Here is a 25,080-nt window from a genome sequence, read left to right as displayed (position 1 = left end):
TTGAAATTCTCCTTTCTTTAAAAATGAAAAAGCATCCACGTCCAAACTTCAAACCGGCTTCAAAACTCTGATTTGCATTGCGCTGTCTTTTCAGTCGCGCACATAGGAAACTGTCAACTTAAAGAGGGAAATTCTGCTTACCCAGAAAAAAAAATAGAGGAAGTTCAGATGTTCTGAACTTACATTAATGTGAACAGCATAATTAAATCGTAAAGATACTTCTTTTCAAAATCTTGTCATGATCAATACATGATAGTGAAGCTTGTAAGAAACCTGGCCACTTCATCCATATTACTTACTAGAGGTATTTCTTTACATAGTGAACGCGTATGTAATTATGCTCAAAATGGTCGGGATTATACATACTCTCCTACATACAGATAATACTATTGGCATTGATCTTCACAATATGTCAAAAGAGCAGCGCAAAATACAGTCGCGAAGCAAGCTAGCCAGTAAACACTACATTGACGATATCCGGGAACTTCTCTTTGATTGCTGCTTTGATTCCTGATCCAATAGACTCAGGCCCTACATACTTGACATTGCAATTGCCTTCCTCAACAGATAAGACTTCCACACTACCACCAAAATTTTTAATGGCAGGTCTTAATATATCGAGGTGAGCATTCACAGCCTGCAGGAACATGAGTTCTTAGTTAGAGAATTCTACAACCATTTGAATGTGATGTCATCCATTAAAAAGATTTTGCCAATATTCACCTCAGCAGTGGTGTCAACTACTTGTTGATCATATACTTGCCGAATATCCTTGATGGCTTCTCCAAACTTTTCCTTCAGTACCCTTTCAATTCCCATCTTCATTGTGGTTGTTGAGCTCGGACAACTCTCGCATGCTCCTATATCCATTGTATACAAAACATTAAGCATTTCCAGTTATGAATCAAAAGGTTACAATAGATGTATCATAATATTTTTAAGCAACCTAATAAGAATGTTTTGAGGAGAATTATTATGGTAGTTGACAACCATTTTTTTTATTTTGTTAACAGCTATGTTGCTCAGAACATGTTCCCACAGGAAACACCATTAACAGTGCACACCAAATGGCCCCTCACTCCTTACTTCAAGAAACAACTAGTGTTCATTCACATGAATTAAGCTAACAATGCAAGTCCTGATTCAAATCTATCAGAGTAGCTTTCATGGATAAATCATCTCTCTCTCTCTCCCTCCCTCTCTCTCTCTCTCTCCTTCCTCCTCTCGTATCTTCTTTGGTATTTAGATGACTATGGTTTTTAGGTCAGAGCCATGAATAGTTATTTCACGATTTGATCTGAAAATTTGTGTTCTATCTTCTTCTATTTTATTTGTAGGATTTTTTAACTTTATTCTGGACTATTGGTATTTTGCATGAATTTTTTGAACATTGCCCTTTGTTATAATATTCCTCCCACCAGGTTTCGTCAACAACAACAACAACAACAAACCCAGTGTATTCCCACATAGTGGGGTCTGGGGGGTAAGATGTACGCAGTCCATACCACTACTTCAGGAAAAGTAGAAAGGCTGTTTCAAACATTGGAAAATTGAAATTATAGAATTGTAGACCACCTCAACCATTGAAAATTTAAACTGTCTTAGAGGACACATTTATTTATTTAGGTCAACAACATATCCTCCACAATTGGGGACCTAACTTGCTTTTTAATGGACGCTTGGGGGAAAAATCTTTTTTTATGAAGGAGAAAGGGAATTACTAACTAATTATGTCTCAGTAAAAATAGTAACTATATATGCTCCAACAAAAGTATACTCTAAAAAGAAGAAAGAAAAAGGGAAACCTGATCTTTAAACAAATATTGCAAATTTATCTTTAAATACTTTTCAGAGCTAATCAAGTTCTGCTTAGCCACTCCAGTGAAGTATACTAGGAAATAGATAACGAGGGGCACGAGGAAAGAAAAATCTCGTCCTATTGTTTTTACCTTGTTTAGGGCTACTAAAGCATGTGTACGCTTTGGGTTCATCAACAGAAATAAGAGAGAAGAATTGGTTGTTAACCAGCATAAATATCTGAAAATTAATTATTACCCCCAAAAAGAAATATTCAACGAACATTAATCAATAAGTGTCCATTATTCATGAACTCCATTTGGTTTACATTATTTGCCAGACATTTTCTGCAAGTTTAGGCTGGCTTGGAACAGTTAAGCTCGGAGACTCATTCAATTAATTCCCTATTGGAGAAAACCTAACATATTTAATCTTAGCATTTTACAGAAAATAAACACAGTGGTGGCCTTATAAGTACAACATGGTTTAGTGCTTCGAACTGCAGTCCCCCCCTTAAAATAGTTAAGCCCCCACCCCCACCCCCCGTTTCACTTTCTTTGTCATAGTTTGACCTGCACAAAGTTTAGTAAAGAGAGAAAGACGATCAAAATTTGTGGTCTTAAGTGTGCCATAACATTTGAGTGGCTATAAAACTTTGGAAATTTGTCGTCTTAAACACTTGCCATAACTATTTTGTGATTATAAAAGCTTCTCATTAAGGACATTTAGGAATGTGTCATTTTTGTTGGAAAGGATACAGCCAAACAAAGTGGAAGGGAGTAGTAAATGCTAGGTCAAGAATTCAGATAAGACTTTCTTTTAGTTTATTAAATCTCAAATTCAGAAATAGGAACTTTGACACTAGTTTTTTGGGTTTATCTCTCTTCAGCACACATAATGTCAACTCTAATCCAGTGCTTAGTCAAAACCAAGACTAGAGAATCAGGATACAAGTACTCTTTTCCCCAATTGTTGATGCATGTATGCTTTGCGTATCATTAAAGTTGTTCACATACATTGAACTCAGGTAACTCTACCTAAGCACGCTTAAGAAAGCAAGGAAAACACATTACTCTTATAACATGAGTAATTCTATTACAAACCAAGACTCAACTCAAGAACACTCACTCTTTCACTACATACAGAAATCAAGAATTTGAGCAATACTTGAGCAATGTAGCAAAGTTGATTTTTTCGCCTCCTTCTCACTCCTCTTTCTAATTTGCAAAAAACTCACCAATTGAGAAGCAATCTTTTCCTTTTATAGTGGAATCATGATTAGGGTAGAAATCTGATTAGGCCAGGTGTCCTGATGGGTACAAGCTCACCTGCGTAGTTTGTTACACTAGAAGACAACACTGCGCAAGACAGTGACAGCTGTACTGATTTCATGAAGACCCAAGGACCTGATCCCTTGTTGTCAGCTGCTCACCATCACAACAAGATATAGCAATTCGAAGACCAAGGGACCTGATCCCTTGTTGTCACTTGATCATCATCAAAACAAGATATAGCAATTTTCCCCTTTTTTGATGATGACGATACAAGATCGATAAAGGAGACACAAAACACACACCAAAACAGTCCATGATTTGAAGAACCGAGGACCACTTTTGGTGACCCCTCTCGGATTCACTACACAATAACAATACAAGCATGATAACAACAAGATTCTAAGGTGTTCAACACCTATAATCAGCGAGCCACAAACTAAGATTACAACACAATAACAAGAACAAAAATGACACAACAAGGTCTCGGGTTTGGACACCCAAAACCGAGAATGAACGCAACAACAATAATAAGATAGAATGATAGATAACTTGACACACAATGCACAAACACTATGAACCAAAGTGTATATTGAACACTAAGACCCAAGAATTCATACAAATAACATCAAGTTCTTACGGTGACCTCAAGGGAACGGAATCCCCAAGCAACCAACGTTTCAAAACAAGCAACCAACACAAGTGATTCCACACTTGTCACAAGTGATATCCACACTTGTATGAACACTCTCAAAATATCATCTAAGTTATGAGAAAATGACCTAATATGTTCTATTTATAGCCTAGGTTACAACTTATTACAAAATGACTAAAATGCCCTTAATGAGCCAACACTCCAAAGCTTGTTCCATTAGTTGGCCAGTCACCCGAGCACGAGTTCTTTACGTATTGATCCACAATCACGATCGTACTCGTATCATCCTCCCCTTCTTGAAAAAGGATTCGACCTCGAATCCGAACCTTCAAAACAATAGAGGAGACACAAGAACACATATTCCTCATGACATGAGGGTTAAAGTTAGCATAATCAATAAAAAAATATCAAACCACGAGTGTACATTCTACACATGCCGTGGGAACTTAGGGAATAAGATACCCTTCTAAGCACAAAAAAAAATACTTGTCTATCCACCTAAGCGTGACAAGAAACAAGACAAAAAGAAAAGTGGACTTCCTTGGAGCAAGGACCATAGTGTACTCTCGGGTTCTTCATCATCAAGAGGTCAAAGTGGAATCAAGACCTCACCTTCTTCGGGCCAAGCATCATCATGAGGTGTTCTCCTCATCAATCCGCAAGGCACATTAACTTCCCCTTCTTCCACCACCCTCTCGGGTTTACCATCATCTCCATCATCCTCTTGAGGGGAACCTTCACTAATATCATTTTTGGTCACTTTGTCCCCAACAAAATAAGGATCACCCTCCACTAGTACAATGTTTCTTCGGTTTGGGCACTCGCTAGCTTTGTGACCCTAACCTTGACATTTAAAACAAACGATACCCTTAATAATAGGAGTGGAAGAATTAGTACCTTCATGTCGTCGATACCTTTGGATTGTTTTATCAAATGGCTTCCTCTCTAAGGGCTTGTAGGACTTGTCCCACCCGAAGGTCTTCTTGGCATGATTGTTCCTTTCAACTTCAATAGCCGCTTCTACAAGGTCCTCAATTCGGTCAAACTTGTGGACAACTAATTGAGAAACAACTTCATAGCACAAGCCACCCTTGAACCGAGCTAGGCAATGATTTGGAGGTTCGACTATGTCAAGATGTAGGATCAAGTTTTGAAACTCATCATAATACTCCTCCACACTTCTATCTCCTTGCCTCAAGTTGTAGAGCTTTGTTAGTTGCTCTTGTTTGTACCTTTCCATGACATATCTCTCCCTCATAAGAGCTTTCAATTCATCCCAATCCGGAAGGTCAAGATTGTCATTCCTTGCCCGTTGCAACCGCTTTGTCTCCCACCAAGTAGATGCATAACCTTCAAATTGAGCAATGGCATGTGCGGCTTTCTTTTGGGAAGTTAACTCGTTGAGTTGGAAAATCCGATTACATTGTAACTCCCAATCAAGATAGAGAGATGGATCACTAGTCCCTTTGAAAGAAGGAAGAGTGATCTTAATGGAATTTAGGCCCGTGTCTTTACCCACATTGCCTCCTTGGTCCACTAGACCTTCTTGAACATGAGGTCGGTGTCCCAAGTTGCCCCTACCATAAGGAGCCGATCCAACTCTTCCCCCTCGGCCTCTATGTCCCCCGCCATAAGCTCTTCTTCAATTGCGCACAAATTCCGCAAAGAGAGTTGCTTCATCTAACCCCTCACCTCCATAAAGACCCTCACCTTCCACATCATCAATTTGGAGTAGTTGGTTTTGGTTTAGTGGTGCTCTCGGCATATCAAGGAGGTCTCAGATTTGGGAAGCTTCTTGATGGACTTGACTTTGGTTTTTTGGATAAGTAGGGACTTGGTGGATGGGTTCATGGGTTGGTCAAGGTGGATTGAGCAATTGGGGAAATGTATCCGGGGTGGTAGCATGTCCACTAGTAGAGGCGTGGTAGTGTTTCGGACTTGAATGGTTGGAATCTAAACGAACTTCCAATGTATCCGTTCTCCTTGAAAAGGAACCCTCCATCCCGTCCATCCTTTACTCCATCCTCTCTATTCGACCACTAAGATCATGTTTCACGCTCATTATGGCCGCCAACAAAGCATCCATGGTTACCTCTCTCGAGGCTCTTGGACTACCTTCACCCGAAGCCATCGTACCTAATAAGAAATACTAAATAAAACACAAACAATAACAAGTTAAGGTTAGAAAAAATCACTTCACTAACTCTCAAGCTCACACTTTTTCAAGTATCACTCAATTGGTCTCACAAGTGTTGGTACACCGTTTTTACTCCAGAAGTTCCTTGGTCCCACTTGCGGCTTAAGGTCGGAATGAATTTTTGTTTGCAACAACTCAAAATAAATTTGTACGTACTTGAGTCAAAAGGCTACAACGAGTTTTCGAAAAGATAAAAGCACACAAAGAAACGTAGACACGAATAAACGAACCCAAAACTAATTTACAACCTAGTAGACAATTACTAGTTTGTTAAATTAGCAATAGAATCAACAAAATGCAACTACGAAACAAAGATTAGAAACTAAGAAATTAAAAAATTCGAGCTTACTTATGTTGCGTGAACAGTAAAACGTGATGACGTGGCATCCACGTAATTGGTTGCGGTCCCACACAATTTTTTTTTTAATCACCAATTTGAAGCTTTTGTCTTGATACAATTTGGAATGGATGAGTTTGTCTTTTGGTGGAAAAATTCAAGTCTTAGAAACTTTTTCAAATTCCAACTTAAAAAGTGAGACTTGACTTTACTATTCCCACAAAACAAGGTCCTTGAAATATGAAAAAGTGGTTGACAAGTCTTTGAAGTGATGTGTTCAAGTCTCTTCACCAACAACTTTTCAACTTTATCTTACGCCTTTTTTGGATCTATGTTATACTTTATATTGATTAAGAGATGTCAAAATGTGAAGAACAACAAGATCTCAACAACAATTTCTCAAGAACACCACCAACATTCACCCCCAAGTCCACAACAATTGCAACACACGGCCAAGATCAACAATATCAACACACGACCAACTTCCAATTTACATCAACAAGGTCAATAACATAAGCTCAAACCTTTAGATTTAGACACTTTAGTGTTGGTGAGAAAGAAACCAACACTAGAAACAATCTAAACAAACAAAAGACTACAAGATCTAGCCACAAAGAAACATGTCTCGGCCAAGAACAAGAACAACTTCTACACTTTTTTTTTTTTTTGTATTTTTAAGCTAGCTAGCCCAAGATTGATCTTGTGAAAACAAAATCAAGCCATGCTTTGATACCAAATGATACAAGATCGATAAAGGAGACACAAAACACACACCAAAACAGTCTATGATTTGAAGAACCGAGGACCCCTTTTGGTGACCCCTCTCGGATTCACTACACAATAACAATACAAGCACGACAACAACAAGATTCTAAGGTGTTCAACACCTATAATCAGCGAGCCACAAACTAAGATTACAACACAATAACAAGAACAAAAATGACACAACAAGTTGGACACCCGAAACCGAGAATGAACACAACAACAATAATAAGATAGAATGATAGATAACTTGACACACAATGCACAAACACTATGAACCAAAGTGTATATTGAACACTAAGACCCAAGAATTCATACAAATAACATCAAGTTCTTACGGTGACCTCAAGGGAACGGAATCCCCAAGCAACCAACGTTTCAAAACAAGCAACCAACACAAGTGATACCACACTTGTCACAAGTGATATCCACACTTATATGAACACTCTCAAAATATCATCTAAGTTATGAGAAAATGACCTAATATGTTCTATTTATAGCCTAGGTTACAACTTATTACAAAATGACTAAAATGCCCTTAATGAGCCAACACTCCAAAGCTTGTTCCATTAGTTGGCCAGTCACCCGAGCACGAGTTCTTTACGTATTGATCCACAATCACGATTGTACTCGTATCAACAAACCAACCAAAGATTTTGAGCATGAATGTTCATTCACCTCATTCAATCAGAGTGATCACCACTGCTGTCGATGAATGTTCCCCCTATCACTATGCACCTTGCTTCCCTTTGTCAATATATCATGCAACATATGGACCTAGTCCCTTGTTGTTCATTGACATAAAAAACTCAACTCATTCACTATGATTCAATATTTGTCAATATACCTGCACTTATCAATGTTCCCCCGATCACATGCACCAACTTCCCCCCTATGAATAAGCTATCATGCTATTTCAAAACATATGCCTCCATCTGCATTTCAACAAATCATGCAACATACACACCTAGTCCTTACCACATGAATTTAGTATTCCCCCTTTTGGCATCATTGAAAAGTGGTAATAGTCAACCAAGGATAAAATAAACACAAGTTAGTTAACTCATGGTCACTGGGGCAACACTAACATGAAGAAAAACTTTAAATGTAAAGAAGAAGACACAAATGAAACATACAAGCAAAGGATTCATTGATTGTTAAGAGAGATCAATACCATTACATACTAAAATAAACATAAAAATTCTGATTCATCAAAAGCCACACTAGGAATAAGAACTAAAAACTGACAGACAGGGCTGACAAAGTGCACAGAGATGACAGGACTTAGGTAGAGGGAGGCTTAGGGGAGAAGGACTTGATTAACATCTCTATTCTAGAACTCTCTGCAGCATGAGCATTTATCAATTGCTTAGTGAGGTCTTTAACTTCGGCATTTAGACTATGAACCTCCTGAGTGAGTTCTGCAACCTTGATCCGAAGCTTTGCATTTTCTGCTGCAAGTTCTTCTGTGGCACCAGGTCCCTCTAAGGATAGCTTTTGATTCTGCATCTTCAAGTGCACTATCTCAGCATCCTTTGCAGCCAACTTAATCCTCATTTCCTCCATTTCCTTGCTTAGATTCTCCTGGGCAACCAATAGCTCTAACACTTGGGACACAGTTCCCACTTTCCTTCTATGCATTCATTTTCCACTAATGTTGTCAGACTAAACTTTTGTTTGACTATTCCAGGTGTTTCCTTAGTCCCTATCACTCCAAAGTGATACTTTGTTCAAGAAGTACCCATACGGCATCCCATGTCTTCCTTCCTTCTCAACAATCACTTTATTCATGTGCTTTATCATAAGAGCAGGCAAACTTATCAGCTCAAACTTACTCAAACTCTCTATCAGAAACAGATCAACAACAGATGCAATGGTCCTTTTCTTTTACCTAGGCAAAAGGACCTTATTCACAAATTCAAACACTAATTGGAACTCAATTGTGAGAAATTTCTTACTCACTCCAGCTATTGATGTTCCTCCTACCTTAGAAACATTTGTCATGAACTCAATTAAGGCTTGTTGTTTTATAACAAGCACATCTAGGATTTTTCTTGGTGACTTTTCATCCAGTTTGATTTGTTTTCCTTGCACTTTTGCAGTCAAGCTTAACCATCATCTGATAACTCCATTGTATAATAAAATTCTCTTACTTCCTCTTCAAAAACCATGGGAGCTGGTTCCTCCAAGAGGTGTAACCATCCTTGGTGTTTGACGTATTTCACCAATTCAACCATGCTAGGTTTCTCATAAATCCTAGGATCAAATACACTCTCAGACAACACTTTGTGTTTTCAAAATCTCATTCCTTTGTTCTCTAGACCCAACCTTCTTTCTTCCTCCTTTCTTCTTCTTTTGAAATCCTACTTGATTCCTCCTTTTCAACAACTTTTCTCTTCTTGGGACCAGGTCCCTCAGAGACTTTCTTTTCCACAGCAATATGTTTCTGCTTCATTCCTACAGGACTACCAGAATTGGAATTGAAAGAGAGGACTTGGTCCTTCCAGCAACATGAACATCTTTCCTTATTTTCTCAGTTGCAGCAGCAACATCAGGATCAATGTCCTTACCCTCTCTAACCTCTACAACTTCGACATTCTTCTTCTTCTCCACAATAGCAACTTTCTTAAGTTTTCTACTCTTAGTGGTCGAAGACTTGCTTGCCTTCATTGCATCCACCAACTTCTTTTCAGATCCCCTAGTAGAATAGGATCTAGCAACTTTTACACAAGAATCAATCTCTTTCTCCTTGCCTTTACTGCCCCTCGGTTTCTTCACAAGCCACCTAAGAGGTGGTTCATCCTCATCCTCCTCATTTGGAGGTAGCACACTTTCTCCATCCTTTGTCACATTAGCCTTTTCACTTACTGTTTGCTCCTCACTAATAGAGCTTTCCTTGGGATCATATGCAAACAGAAGCAAATTTTCAGTTACCCAATTTTCACTGCTGGAAAGATCGAACTTCTTCACAGGTATTTCATCATCACACAATTGGGAAAAGATTGGGTTTGACTCTGAGGGAGTGGGAGAACCAGGTTCTTGTACGGTTTCTGTGACTTCAGACTTTTCTGATTCTTCAAAAGAAACAGGGGTTTGAAAATTCTCAGGTAATTTTGGTTCTTTTGAGGAAAGAGGAACTTCGGATTGAGACCTTTCTTATTCAATCGGTGAACCAAAACCCTGATTTAAATCTACCTCTATGGCTGATTGAGCAAGGTTTTGGAAGCTGGAGTTTCGACAGGAACAAGTTCACTTAGGGGTTCTGGAATTTTTGGAGAAGTTTCAGTGGGTGGAGTTACCACGTGTTCTTGTTGATGACTTAAGGAGATGTCTTCTATGGTATTGGATGTTAAAGGATCAGAAGGTTTGATTTGGGATTGTTCTGATTGATTTTCTGGAGCTTTATCGACTTCAGGATCTTTAACGGGGGTTGAGGAAGAGGGAATGTCTGCCATTTCAAGATTTTGTGAGAGAAAGAGAAAAGGATCTATTTAATTTAAAGAGGACAATTTGAAAAGATGATTGAGTTAGTTTTTGGAAGAGAATAGACGGAGATAAATTTGGTTTAGTGGTTTAAGTAAGGTGACCGTTGTTAAAAATGTGCCTTTTTGAAATGACGCGTCTGATTTTAATTGGTGCGTCTCTTCACATAGCATAAGAAATGACAACTTTTGTTCAGATAAGAAAAGATGTGTGGCTTTTTAGACAGAATTTTATGATTATTAAAGCACATTGTTTGGTACTAACCTTGAGAGATGGGACCAGGTCCTCTTTTTCTTGAGAGAATCCTTAATTTTGTGCAAGTCACATTTGTCCTCTTCCAAAGTTGTTCCCACGGGTGTACACCTGCAAAGGTATAGTACTGAGCTAGACCAATTTGTACCTACATTACCAAGGATACCTGTCTCTTGATCATAGCCAATTTTAGGAAGAAAAAACCGATTCATTTAGTAGCCCAAGTTGATTTGATCAATTCCAACCTCAACTTGTTTGTTTCAGTACACCACTTTATACCAGAAATTGTTCTGAAAATAGGTCTGGGAACCAGGTCCCGAACTTAACATCCTTTAAATTGCCAAGCTTCCTTCTGCATTCCATTGAACCAGTCAGCATCTTTCAGAATTCTTTCACATTTTTGGGCTCACTTTGGGACAAGAATGCTGAGAAAATCGTGGAATTTCTGACTTAAGCTCTTGTTTGGACTCCTGTCTCCAAAGGTGAAGTTAGCTTGTCAAAGGGGTGAGAAGATCTGTGCCTCCACTTTGACCTTCTGAGATGGGTTTTACAGGGACTAGGTACTTGAAGAATCTTGAATGGTGCCCTTATTGATATTCTTTCAGCTGGAGCAGGGATTTGTAATTGAGATCTGGATCACCATCAAACTTGACACTAAATTATAACTTTGACCTTAAATTTTGATAGTACACAAATAGGACCTTTAACTATTCAAAACCTGAACAAATATGACCTCCGATTTTGCAACTCCATGCGTGAGTTTCACTTGCGCCTACGTGAAAAGCTAATCCAATCACACGGTGCCACGTCGTTAAAACACTGACTTGGAGGGAGGTCATATTTGTGCAGTTTCAAATAGTTAAAGGTCATATTTGTACACTGTCAAAGTTTTGCTTTTTGTGTTAAAACAATGTCGTTTTTATTATTATTATTATTATAATTTATTTATTTATTTCTATAGCAGCAGCACCAAGGTTTTTTCTAATTAAAAAAAAAAGCCACTAGCAGAGATCGAACCCGCGCAGTAGGCTGAAAAAAGCGCCCAAGAAGAGCAAATAACACCACTGGACTATCTAAGTGCCTTGTTTCATGTGGTTCAACATTAATATACGTACATAAATATAGATTTTCTACCGTATATATACAAAGTAAATTTTTTACCGAGGTGGTTCGGGTGAACCCCATGGCAACCACGTAGGTCCGCCCTTGCATTCATTTAATAACGTTTTGATAACGTTAATTTAATACAAACATTTTAATAACGTTAATTTAATATACTACTACTACTACTATCCTTAAAAACGTTAATTTAATAACATTTTATTATAACTATAATTTTTTATTATTATTAGTACAGTTTCATCTTTAATTTAATATTTAAATAAATTATATTTAGATATATTATATAACATAAATTTGCCCTTTGCTTTATAATATATATACATGCCCGCGCGATTTTTTCGTATAAGGCTGACCCACCTAATTAATAAATCTTCAATATTGGTCTTTTTCTGCAATGACAAAAGAAATTAGATGTCATTTTCATCTTTGAGTCGAAAATAATGAAAAAGAATAGTGAAAAGTCATTTAAAGGTCATATTTATGCAATTTTGAATAGTTAAAGGTCATATTTGCGCACTGTCAAAATTTAAGGTTAAAGTTATAATTTGGTGTCAAGTTTAGGGTCATATTTATGTATTTTGCCCTTAGATTTTACACTGGACGCGCCCAGTTTTGCGTGTTGAACACACGTTTTTCCGCGTAGGATCGGAGGTCATATTTGTACAGTTTTGAATAGTTAAAGGTCATATTTGTGCACTGTCAAAGTTTAAGGTCAAAGTTATAATTTAGTGTCAAGTTTAGGGTTATATTTACGTATTATGCCTTTCTTTAATGTCAGATTCCTCATCATGAATTTACCAGCTTTCATGACTCATCAAAGATCACATGCACACTTCCTTCAACACATAGAGTTCTTTTTGTTGAACACTCTGTATGCTTAGCTTGTTGAGGTGTAGCCCACAATTACAGCTTCATTTGAGTTTGTTACGCAAAAATAACCAGAGCCTCATAAATTTCATCCTTGATTTTCAGGGATATTTTTCGGATAAACCTGGAGAAATCATCATAATGAGAAGCACACTCTTTTTCTCCTCTACTTTGGACTTGTCGTCTGGAATTTCAGCTTTGGCATTCCAAGGAACAGGTCCTTCGAAATCAACTGTTTCAGCAAAGAAAAACTTACATATCCCAGCATATTTTTGTTCTTCTCAACTTGAGAATAACTCTTCCAGACTTCAAGTTTGACACATTACTTCCATCATATGACAATTTAACCTGATTGCCTTTTCAAGATGAGACACCTCCGCCTATAGGTGTCTTGAGAGAGAGAGAGTACAGTCAGACCTTCCAGTCATATACTTTGAACATCCATTATCAATGAACCTGTTCTGACTGCAATCCCTTTCTTCCACCTGCAAACAAAGTCACTAGGTAGATTTGGGAACCCACTTGAGTTGAGTTCCCAATAGGAAGACAAATGTGTGATCAAATCTTTCTTGGCCCATCTAGGTAATGAGAGCTTCTTGATATTCTTCAAAGGTTTGGAACCCTTAGGATAGGTATTCCCTTGCTGGATATATCTTACACTGTTCATTCTTACTCTAATCCAGCTTTGCAGTTTTCCTTCATGTGACCATCTCTTCCACAATGAGTGCATAGAGGTTTGTGGACTTTGTTTGGCATCTTGAGCAACCTTACCTTGGGACCAAGTGATTGAGTTTTGTACTGATACCTAAGGCTCTTACCATTTATAACACCTTGACTAGTTAAATTAGAAAGGATTTGTGAGGAAGTCGTCCATTGTAAAGATTTATTGAGTTTTTCTCTTAGACGGACTAGGTCCCTTTCTAACTGTTCATTCTTATGAAGTGCAGTCATAAGATGCTTTTGAGAGTCCTTCAACTTTTCTTCAAGCTCAATTTGAAGCCTTGAGGCTTCTTTCTTCCTTTTACTATCAAAATTATTTACTTTCTCCAGTTGACACACTAACCTCAGATTTTTAGAATTCAACTTAGTAACCTGTTCCTCAGTTTCAGATATCTGGAGAGTTAAAGTAATTAATTCAAGCTCCTGATTCTCTACTTTCTCTTCTAGAGCATTTTTCTTTCCTTTATCATCATTATTATTTACTTTCTCCTGTTGACTCACTAGATTTAGATTTTCAAATTTCAACTTAGTAACCTGTTCCTCAGTTTCAGATATCTGGAGAGTTAAAGCAATCAATTCAAGCTCTTGACTTCTTGACTTTGTACCTTTTCTTCTAGAGCATTTTTTTCAGCAGTCATTTCACACATTTCATACTGAATCAATAAGCACATTTGTAAGCTTCTTTATCTTTCTAGCAGAATAGTTCTCTAACTTTTCCTTAATGTCAGAAAGAGTTACCTCACTTTCTTCTTCATCTTCAGTGTTGGCCATAAAGCAAATAAGGAATCATAGATAACCTCATTATCTTCCACAGCTAGCATAGACACATCTGCAGTCTTCTCAGCTTCATCAGATTCACTAGAGGAATCTCCCCATACTGCTAAGGCCTGCTTCACTGCATAATCAGCTGCAACCTTCCTTCTTGATTTTACAGGGACCTGGTCCCTGTTCTTTCCTTTGTCACCTCCGGTCTTGAGATATTCTTGGTAATCCATTTTGTGCATTGGACAGTCCTTAATGAAATGCTAAGGACTTCCACATTTGTGACAAACTTCAATAGTGCCTCCCTTTTCATTGTTGCTTCCTCTTTTTTGAAACTTACCACTTTCTTCATTGCTCTAACAACTCTTTTTGCCAAATAGGCAACATCAGTGTTTCTTCACTTGAATATGACTTAAAAGCCTTTAATGCCAAAGATTTTTCTCTTTTTACTTCCTTCTTCTCTTGCCCCTGCTGTTTCTTGAGATCATGTGTCTTCAGATTGCCAATAAGTTCATCCATAGTGAGAGTTTTTAGGTTCCTTGCCTCAATGATAACATCCACTTTGTTTTCCTAGGATTTAGGCAGAACCTCCAGAATTTTTCTCACCTGTTTGTACAAAGGAATTACTTCTCCTAAGCAGTGCAACTCGTTGGTGATTGAAGTGAATCTGGTATGCATCTCTTGGATAGTTTCTCCTTTTTTTTCATGGTAAAGCTTTCATACTGAGTAGTCAGCATATCAACTTTTGAATCCTTCACATCAGTGGTTCCTTCATGAGCAGTCTTCAAGCAATCCCAGATTTCCTTAGCATTTTCACAGGCAGAAATCCTGTTGTATTCATCATGTCCTATGCCACAAACTAGCAGTTTCTTGGCCTTGTAATTTTTCTTTCTATCTTCATCGCCATACTCTCTCCTTCTTTTAACAATCATTCTAGTTATTTCTCCTTCTTTGACCTCTTTAACAGACACATGAGGACCATCAAGTATTACGTCCATCAGCTCATTGTCTTCAGCCATAATGAAGTCATACATCCTAGTTTTCCACCACCCTTAGTACTACCTATTAAAGCGGGGTGGTCTAGTGGTAGATTGTCCTTCTTCAAGGTTAGGTGGAGCAGCCATGTAACACCCCAACTTAGGATAAGGAGTCCACATCGGCAAAACACAGGAGGGATGTTGGGTATATAAGTAAGCAAGCCTTACTCCCTAGTGACGCATTTTAAAGCCGTGCGGGCCTCCGCCCAAGGCGGACAATATCACTAGTGGGTTGGGGAGCTCAAGGGTCTCTCGGGCCTTGATGGTTTGGGATGCCCGTCGCGGCCAGGGCCCCGACTCGGGTCGTGACAAGCCATGATTAACAAAACACTGGGTATGAACCTTTTAGAGTGTCCTCGCTCTGATACCAATTGTTGGAACATGGGGGGTTGCACCACAATGAGAGGGACCAGGTCCCCTAGAGTCAATCACAGGCAATCAAACAGTAAAGCAGTAGAAAATAAAAACTTTGCTCAAAAATAAACAACACAAAAATTTAACATGAAAACTTCCTAGCTCAAGGGAGGAAAAACCACGGCTTGCCCTCACAAGCACTCAACAGTCCATTATAATCAACCTCTTGATTACAGACTCAATTCGAGCCTAACTCTAGGCTCCACCTGCTTGTAATAACTCTACTACAAGCCTACCTTGACAACTCTGCCAAGAACTCACGTCAATACTGATTAACTCTAACCAATATTGAACTCAGGTAACTCTACCTAAGCACGCTTAAGAAAGCAAGAAAACCACATTACTCTGTAACATGAGTAATTCTATTACAAATCAAGACTCAATTCAAGAACACTCACTCTTTTAGTACATACAAAAATCAAGAACTTGAGCAATACGTGAGCAATGTAGCAAAGTTGAGTTTTTCGCCTTTTTCTCACTCCTCTTTCTAATTTGCAAAAAACTCACCAATTGAAAAGCAATCTTCTCCTTTTATAGCGGAATAATGATTAGGGTAGAAATCTGATTGGGCCAGGTGTCCTGATGGGTACAAGCTCACCTGCGCAATTTGTTACACTAGAAGATAAAACTGTGCAGGACAGTGACAACTGTACTGGTCTCATGAAGACCCAGGGACCTGGTCCCTTGTTGTCAGTTGCTCACCATCACAACAAGATATAGCAATTCGAAGACCCAGGGACCTGGTCCCTTATTGTTAGCTGATCATCATCAAAACAAGATATAGCAAGCAGTCTATGAAATACAGGTGTTTGCACCACTTATACTATTGGAAAGATGGAAATGTTGTTATGAAATTAGATAATATTGTGGACATGCTAAACTGCTTAGGATTTTAATGTAATAAAGCCAACATTTTCTCTGTACTTTCATGGTATCAACTTGATACTGTTTCTATAAAATCTTTACCCTATAAAAAAAACTAGGTAGCATAGCACATAACTGCATGCTTTAGAAAAGACACATCTTTGCTAGATTTCCAAGCCTTGTCCTGAACGGACATTACAATCTGTCATCAGCATCATCATCTAAACCTAAAGTACATTGTTAACTAAGTCCTATAGTGTCTCCGTGAGATCCTATGATGGACAGAATCAAATACCTTCTTGGACTTGGAGATATGGTCCTTTTGCCTTGTTCTAACATTCCATTTTCACATCAAATTAAGACCAGTACGATGCATCAACGCGGTGCTTTGCTTAAAAGTGTACTACAACAGAAGGGAAAAAAACACTAATGCAGGCACCCCAAAAAACTCATTGGCGCGGCTCTATGTTGCGGAGATTTGCAAACCCAAAGAATTCTAACAATTTGTAGACTCAGAAGTAGCTTCCTAGAGAGCAAAGTGATCAATCATGATAATATTGTTTAATTTCTCATTTAAAAGAGCGCAAGTACCAATTTTTACTAAAAAAGATGGATAGACTAGTGATAGACATCTCTATAACTGTTTAGGTCAAACTCAAACTTAGCGCAAAGAGTTAATTTTCTTTATCAGGATGTTTGTGTCAAGTCAATCCTTTCCTCTACAAGAACGAAACTGTAACACCCCGTATTATTCTTGGTTTGTTTCAGCTCTTAGTAGCATGCATAGGAAGTTTAAGGCCTGAAAATTTTTCTAAGTGTTGGGGACTTGGTCATATTTTAAGCCTCTTAACTTCGACTATTTTAAATTTGGTTTTCCCGACCCCAAGACGTAGATTTTTGAGTCAATTCATGTTTTGGGTGTAAGGGGCACGTCTCGGGGAAGTTTCAAATTTTACGGACGAGGAATGGGATGCGTTTGGATTTTGATTCCAGCAGCAAATCGCGATAGGGACCGCGTCGCGGTGCCTATAGCGATGGAGCACCTACAGCGTCGCGGTGAGCCACCAAAATGCAATTTAGTTACGGGTTTAAATGCCTGAGGGGCAATTACGTCCTTTCCCATTAATTCTATTCGTCTAATCACGATTAATAACATAGTTAGAGCACGAAATTGCCCATTCTCTCCAAATTACTCTCAAAGCAAACCCTTCCCTCTTACCCCAAAGATCAAGAATTCAACCCTCTTAAGTTCAAGATTCTCAAGAAAAGTGTCAAGATTAGGGTTTCACTCTTCAAACTAAGAACTTAAGGTATGTGGGACTACCCTAAACTCCATGGGCATAGATTTTATTATCTTACCAAGTTTAAAAATCTTTAATTATGTTCACAAGGAAGGGTTTTTGATATTGTTTCGAAAAGTATGTGTTATGGAATTGTTTTGATGAAAATATATGTTGTCTAGAACCATTTTTCATGGAATTGAACTATAACTATGTATATATGTTTTCGTTTGTATTGTAAAGTTTGGTTGAGAGCATGAATGACAAAACTACCTCTCCCATTATGATATCGTTGAATTAGAGTGTTGTGGGTTGTTTAAATGCACAAATTTTCTTAAAGAAAACAAGAGGGTGAATTCTTTTCTAATGATCATAGATTTGATACTGTTTATGATATGTTGAGAGGGTGTTTTCGTATGGTAAACGTTCATTGTGTCAAATTAACAATTTCCATAGGTTTTGAGTAATGCAAATATGATATGGCCACCTTATGATTGTACTATTGAGCGGAGCGCGTTTTGATTTAAACTCAAATGAAACTTTATAGCATAACTCTCTCTCACATGAAGTTTAAAAACTTTGGGTGGCCATTGACATAATGATAAGTGAAAAGGGCTACAGATATGTTATGATGTAATACGAATGACTTGCAAGTCTGGGTATGACGATACCCAGTGATAATGTGCCCTTAACAGAATAAGTCTTGAATGTTTTGAAATTATAAAGCATGGTTTTAAAGAACTAAAATTGGGCTTAAGAGAGCTAGCTGGTTACCCGAAGAAGGCTTGAGTTTAGAAAATTCTTAGCCCGAAACCGTGGTTTGCCGATGCATGACTTATGATATGTTATCCTACATGGGAGGATAATTAGGACATCTCACATGGAGGGATTCCTACGGTATGCTCACATGGGGGTATTACCAATCTTATGAACTCCAATTCTTGTGGCAAACTTGGATTGGGGGCTTGGCTGCCGAGTCAAGGGCGGATTCCATATAGCCCGTGGAATTACAGATTTGCAGGGTGTACCGACTAGCTCAGAAGAAAAATAGAAGAGTGAGTCAAGGCTGTCAAGAATTGTTTCGAAGTCACTAAAGTATGCCCATGTATTTTTACTTATATTATGTTCATCGTTATTGTGAAACGCTCTCATCTATACAGCATAAACACATGCTATATTTGGGTTGTTTCACATATCAGTACATTTGTATTGACCCCCTATATTTCAGGATCTGAGGCTCAGCCCCGAGGTCCCGCTAAGCAGTAGATCGTTGTCGAACAGTTGGATTTGGAGTTGGTGAGCCGCCCTTATTTCGGAAGGCCTTGTTTCATATGATGTTCTCATTCAATTTTAGTTCATGGTCCGACCGAGGGCCTTTTCCCAATTTCAGATAGATGTTTTCGGTTTAATAGAGATTTCGCAGACTCGTATTAGATGATTTGGGTCTTATTGAACTTATGTTCGTACTTTTTAATTGAAATAATAAGATGACCATGTTTTCGGTTTGTTTTCCGCATTTTAATAATAGATGATTTATGCATATGATTGTCAGTTGAAGAGGGCTCTCGAACCTTCATTGTTCGGGATGCTCGTCGCGGCCAGGGTCTTGGTTCTTGGTTCGGGTCGTGACAAACTTGATATCAGAGCACGGTTCATGGTCCCAAGGTGTCTGCAAAGTCGCGTCGGGTAGAGTCTTGTTTATGGGTGTGTAGCGCGCCACACTTATAAGGAGGAAGCTACTAGGCGTTCAGGAATGTCTCTTTTTCTCCATGATCTAGTTCGTGCTATATAGTTGAATGTCCTCTAATCAATGATTTCCTATATTTCAAAGATCGATCATGCCTGCCTCCCCGTAGATCCAACGAACAGAATGCCCATGTCGACGATGTCCGCCCTACTTATGGGATGCGGACCCGAAATAGAGCTCGTACTCCAGAATTTGTTGCTACTCCAGGAGTTCCTCCAGTCCAAACTAGTCCACCTCAAGCTCCTCGGTCTGGTGCTAACCGTACCTAGCCTCCTTAGAGAAAAGTCTCTAATGCTGAGTTCCGACAGTCCATCCATATGATTGCTCAGCTTGTGGACTCTCAGACCCGTCAGTCTGAAGATGTGGGTTCTGTGTCTGGTTCGTCTGAACTTACTCGGGTTGGCCAATTCATGAGGCTAAACCTACCCATCTTTACTAGCACAAGGGTTGAGGAAGACCCCCAAGGGTTTATTGATGAAATGAAGAAAATTTTTAGAGTTAGGCATGCTAATGAAGTTGAAGGGGTTAAGTTGGCAGCCTATCAGTTGAAGGACGTAGTAAACTACTGGTATAATGAATGGGAGGATTTGAAGGATGGTGATGCTGAACCTTTTGTGTGGGGTGAGTTTGTAGAAGCTTTCCTGGACCGTTTCTTTCCCCAGGAACTGAGGGAGGCAAAGGCTGAAGAATTCGTGAATCTAAAACATAGAAAGGTGAGTATTAAACAGTATGCATTGAAGTTCATCAACCTGTCTTTTATGCTCCAAAGTTAGTGGGCAACATGAGGGATCGCATGAGGAAGTTTGCATCTGGTCTCTCGAATGATTTGGTGCTGGAATGTAAGGGAGCAATGCTGAACAGGGACATGGATTTCTCCAAGGTTATCGGTGCATATACAGCAAGTAGAAGAGGAGGAGAAGAGGCTGGCTGAGGTGAGAGAGAAGGAAAGAGCTAGATTTGTAGATCAGAATGCCAGTCAGCAGCAAGGTGGCAGGTCGGACCAGAGGTGGTCCAAGAAGAAATTTTGGAGCAATGCTCAGTCTTCAGCAAGTGCACCTGCTCCTATAGCGATGGAGCACCTACAACGTCGCGGTGAGCCACCAAAACGCAATTCAGTTGCGGGTTTAAATGCCTGAGGGGCAATTACGTCCTTTCCCATTAATTCTATTCATCTAATCACGATTAATAACGTAGTTAGACCACGAAATTGCCCATTCTCTCCAAATTATTCTCAAAGCAAACCCTTCCCTCTTACCCCAAAGATTAAGAATTCAACCCTCTTAAGTTCAATATTCTCAAGAAAAGTGTCAAGATTAGGGTTTCACTCTTCAAACTAAGAACTTAAGGTATGTGGGACTACCTTAAACTCCATGGGCATAGATTTTATTATCTTACCAAGTTTAAAAATCTTTAATTATGTTCACAAGGAAGGGTTTTTGATATTGTTTCGAAAAGTATGTGTCATGGAATTGTTTTGATGAAAATATATGTTGTCCAGAACCATATTTCATGAAGTTGAACTCTAACTATGTATATATGTTTTCGTTTGTATTATAAAGTTTGGTTGAGAGCATGAATAACAAAACTCCCTCTCCCATTATGATATCGTTGAATTAGAGTGTTGTGGGTTGTTTAAATGCACAAATTTTCTTAAAGAAAATAAGAGTGTGAATTCTTTTCTAATGATCATGGATTTGATACTGTTTATGATATGTTAAGATGGTGTTTTCGTATGGTAAACGTTCATTGTGTCAAATTAACAATTTCCATGGGTTTTGAGTAATGCAAATATGATATAGCCACCTTATGATTGTACTATTGAGCGGAGCGTGTTTTGATGTAAACTCAAATGAAACTTTATAGCATAACTCTCTCTCACATGAAGTTTAAAAATTTTGGGTGGCCATTGACATAATGATAAGTGAAAAGGGCTACAGATATGTTATGATGTAATACGAATGACTTGCAAGTCTGGGTATGACGATACCTGGTGATCATGTGCCCTTAACAGAATAAGTTTTGCATGTTTTGAAATTATGAAGCATGGTTTTAAAGAACTAAAAATTGGGCTTAAGAGAGCTAGCTGGTTACCTGAAGAAGGCTTGAGTTTAGAAAATTATTAGCCCGAAACCGTGATTTGCCGATGCAGGACTTATGATATGTTATCCTACATGGGAGGATAATTAGGACATCTCACATGGGGGGATTCCTACGGTATGCTCATATGGGGGTATTACCAATCTTATGAACTCCAATTCTTGTAGCAAACTTGGATTGGAGGCTTGGCCACCGAGTCAAGGGCGGATTCCATATAGCCCGTGGAATTACAGATTTGTAGGGTGTACCGACTAGCTCAGAAGAAAAATAGAAGAGTGAGTCAAAGCTGTCAAGAATTGTTTCGAAGTCACTAAAGTACGCCCATGTATTTTTACTTATATTATGTTCATCGTTATTGTGAAATGCTCTCATCTATACTGTATAAACACATGCTATTTTTGGGTTGTTTCACATATCAGTACATTTGTATTGACCCCCCATATTTCAGGATCTAAGGCTCTGTTCCGAGGTCCCGCTAAGCAGTAGATCGTTGTCGAACAGTTGGAGTTGGAGTTGGTGAGCCGCCCATATTCCGGAAGGCCTTGTTTCATATGATGTTTTCATTCAGTTTTAGTTCATGGTCCGACCAGGGGCCTTGTCCCGATTTCAGACAAATGTTTTCGGTTTAATAGAGATTTCGCAGACTCGTATTAGATGATTTGGTCTTATTGAACTTATGTTCGTACTGTTTAATTGAAATAATAAGATGACCATGTTTTCGGTTTATTTTCCGCATTTTTATAATAGATGAATTATGCATATGATTGTCAGTTGAAGAGGGCTCTCAGGCCTTCATGGTTCAGGATGCTCATCGCGGCCAGGGCCTTGGTTCGGGTCGTGACAGAAACACTAAGAACATGCGTTCAAACTGACTCAGAAAGACAACAACTTGATACCTGGCACAATTAATCCCTCAGTTGACTAATGACTTCCACGGTACAATTAGCTAGCGTTTGCCATAGATTCAAAAATTATCTTCAAATATTTTTGGGGCCCTGAAATTTGATCTCAAAATCTGATCTTCAAATATCTTCAAGTTTCCCAAAAATGACTTAGACCAGTTTTGGGGTTTTCGGAACTTCTACTCACAGAACATCAAATTATTTTTCAAGTAAAATGCACGTCCAAACACAAATTCAAATTCCAAAAAATCACAACTTTAAAAACTCAAATTTCAAGTTTTAAATTTCAACTTCAAAATTTACAACTGAGCTTAAACTTCTATACTAGACACATTAAGGTAATACCTTAAAACTTATCGCGATCCTACATACTTCTTTAACCATAACGACACCAGTATATGTAAGAAGTATGTGAACTTGGTAGCTTTCCGTTCCAATAATTACCACACTCTCTTCCATTTTGAAACATCTCAATTCACAAAAATATTTAATATCATTCCATTTCTATACAACTTTCTTTTGTTAAACTCCCGCTATGCGTAGTGTCCGGGGATGGGACCAACCACAAGAATCTATTGTGCGCATCCTCACCTTAAACTTCTACAAGGGACTATTTTCAAGGCTTGAACCTGTGGCCTTCTAGTCACATAGCAGCAACTTTACCAATTACTCCAAGGCTACCCGTCTCTATACAACTTTCAATAATTCACATTTATTATTTAAGAAATAAAAGGCGGCATGGTGCACTAAAGCTCCCGCTACGCACAGGTCCATGGAAGGAATGGTCCCACAAGGAGCTACCGTAAACCCGTGACAAATTACATCAAGGCTCTTTTTCATCATTTACGAAACATTAGTGTTAAATCAAGTCCTAAATTAGATTTTATAAAAAAAAAAAAAACTAACCTTGAAGCTGGAGGGAAACGACGCCGTCCTCAACAGAAACGACATCGACGTTTCCACCATCAGAAATAAGGTAAGGACGAACATCTTCAAGAACCATATCAACATTTTCCTTAGTAAGCTCAAATTGCTTGGCAGAGTAAATACCTGGTGCTGAGGAGCCATCGACGGTAGCTCTAACAAAGTTGAATCTTTTATGAGTTATTGTGATGATTCTCTTCGGCTGTGGATTGTGGAATTTGAGTGGGGATTGGGGCATGTATGTTGAAGCCGAAAATTGGGAGACGCCCATTGCTGCTGTATGCGCCATTTCCTCTTCTTTGGGACGACCTTTTTTCTTTTTTTAGTTTATGGTGTTATGGATTCCCGTTAACTAGAAAATAAAAAATCCTCAAATTTTAGTTTTCGTATTCTCTGAAAAATTCAAAATTGCCCTCGACTTTATATTTTACGGAAAAGGGTCAAACTATCCCTTTGGAGCAAAAATATTCTTTATTTTTTGCTAAAAAAATTCTTTCATTTATTTATTTTTTTTTGACTGAAAAAGCACCCCTTACTTCAACAGAGTGCCATCAAATACACCGTGTAAAAAAATTATCACATCTCCGGTCCACGTCAACATTTCATTTACGAAAAAGGATCAAAACTACCTCTGAACTATTCAAAATTGAGCAAAAATACCTTTCTACTTTTTTTTTGCTCAAAAATACCTCTCTGTTTGCTTTTAGGCTTACAAATACCCCTCCTTTAATGGAGTGTCAACTAGTACACAATTTGGAAAATAAATTACAACATGATCAGGCCGCATCAGCATCCAATTTAATATCCAGTTGTCTCACTTAACAATCTAACTTAACATCCCATTTAACACTTCTACCTAATCCGTCTTCAAAAAATCTAACACGTCTTTACTTAAATGCTCTCAAAAAAATCAGATGCAGACTATGGATTTTGAGGGAAAAAAAAGTCTATAGTATATGAGTTGAACTCTCCCATATTCTTTGATATGATAAAGATGGGTCGAGCTTCAACCATATACTAAAGACTTTCTTTTCTCTTAGAATTTCTAGTTTCCATCGATGTTTTCAGGAGAGTCAAGTGAAATGAATGGTGGATTTGTCTTTACCCTTTACTTATGAAGAAAGGTTGAATATGTTGAAGATAGATCGAGTATGAGCATTGAATAGGTTGTTAAATTGGATGGTTAAGTGGCTCAATTGAGTATTAAATAGGATGTCGACGTGGACTGATCATGTGACAAGTTTTTTTCGTGTGGTGTGCTTGGTAGCACTCCATTAAAATGAGGAGTATTTGTGAGCCAAAAACAAATTAAGGAATATTTTTGAACCAAAAATAAATGGAGAATTTTGAGCCAAAAAAATAAATAGAGGGTATTTTTACTCCATTTCGGATAGTTCACGAGGAGTTTTGGCCCTTTTTCGTAAATAAGATGTTGGCGTGGATTGGTCATATGACAATTTTTTTTACATGGTGTGTTTGGTGGCACTCTATTAAGGTGAGGGGTATTTTTTAGCCAAAAAATAAATTGAGGGATATTTTTGAGCTAAAAAATAATCAGAGGAAATTTTTGCTCCAATTCAGATAGTTCAC

General features: G+C 38.3%; 1 protein-coding gene across 1 annotated transcript; it reads right to left on the bottom strand.

The window, feature by feature from the left end:
* Positions 1–202: 202 nt before the first annotated feature.
* Positions 203–24,012, bottom strand: LOC107840397 (nifU-like protein 1, chloroplastic). The gene is made up of 3 exons (XM_016684255.2): positions 23,473–24,012; positions 724–860; positions 203–637 (listed from the first exon to the last, which is right to left on the bottom strand). The coding sequence occupies exons 1-3, from the start codon at positions 23,777–23,779 to the stop codon at positions 449–451; spliced, it is 633 nt and encodes a 210-aa protein (XP_016539741.1). The 5' UTR covers positions 23,780–24,012; the 3' UTR covers positions 203–448.
* Positions 24,013–25,080: the final 1,068 nt, after the last annotated feature.

This window comes from Capsicum annuum, chromosome 1, assembly GCF_002878395.1.
Source record: "Capsicum annuum cultivar UCD-10X-F1 chromosome 1, UCD10Xv1.1, whole genome shotgun sequence".
Classification (NCBI taxonomy): domain Eukaryota; kingdom Viridiplantae; phylum Streptophyta; class Magnoliopsida; order Solanales; family Solanaceae; genus Capsicum; species Capsicum annuum.
The sequence above is the reverse complement of the archived record's forward strand: the minus strand, read 5'-3'. Positions and strand labels throughout refer to the sequence as shown.

Coding starts and splice junctions, on each gene's coding strand:
- LOC107840397 (XM_016684255.2), bottom strand. CDS start 23,779: ATGGCGCATACAGCAGCAATGGGCGTCTCCCAATTTTCGGCTTCAACA. Junction 861..23,472: donor CGTTTCCCTCCAGCTTCAAG/GTTAGTTTTTTT, acceptor CAATGGATATAG/GAGCATGCGAGAGTTGTCCG. Junction 638..723: donor TAGTTGACACCACTGCTGAG/GTGAATATTGGC, acceptor ATGTTCCTGCAG/GCTGTGAATGCTCACCTCGA.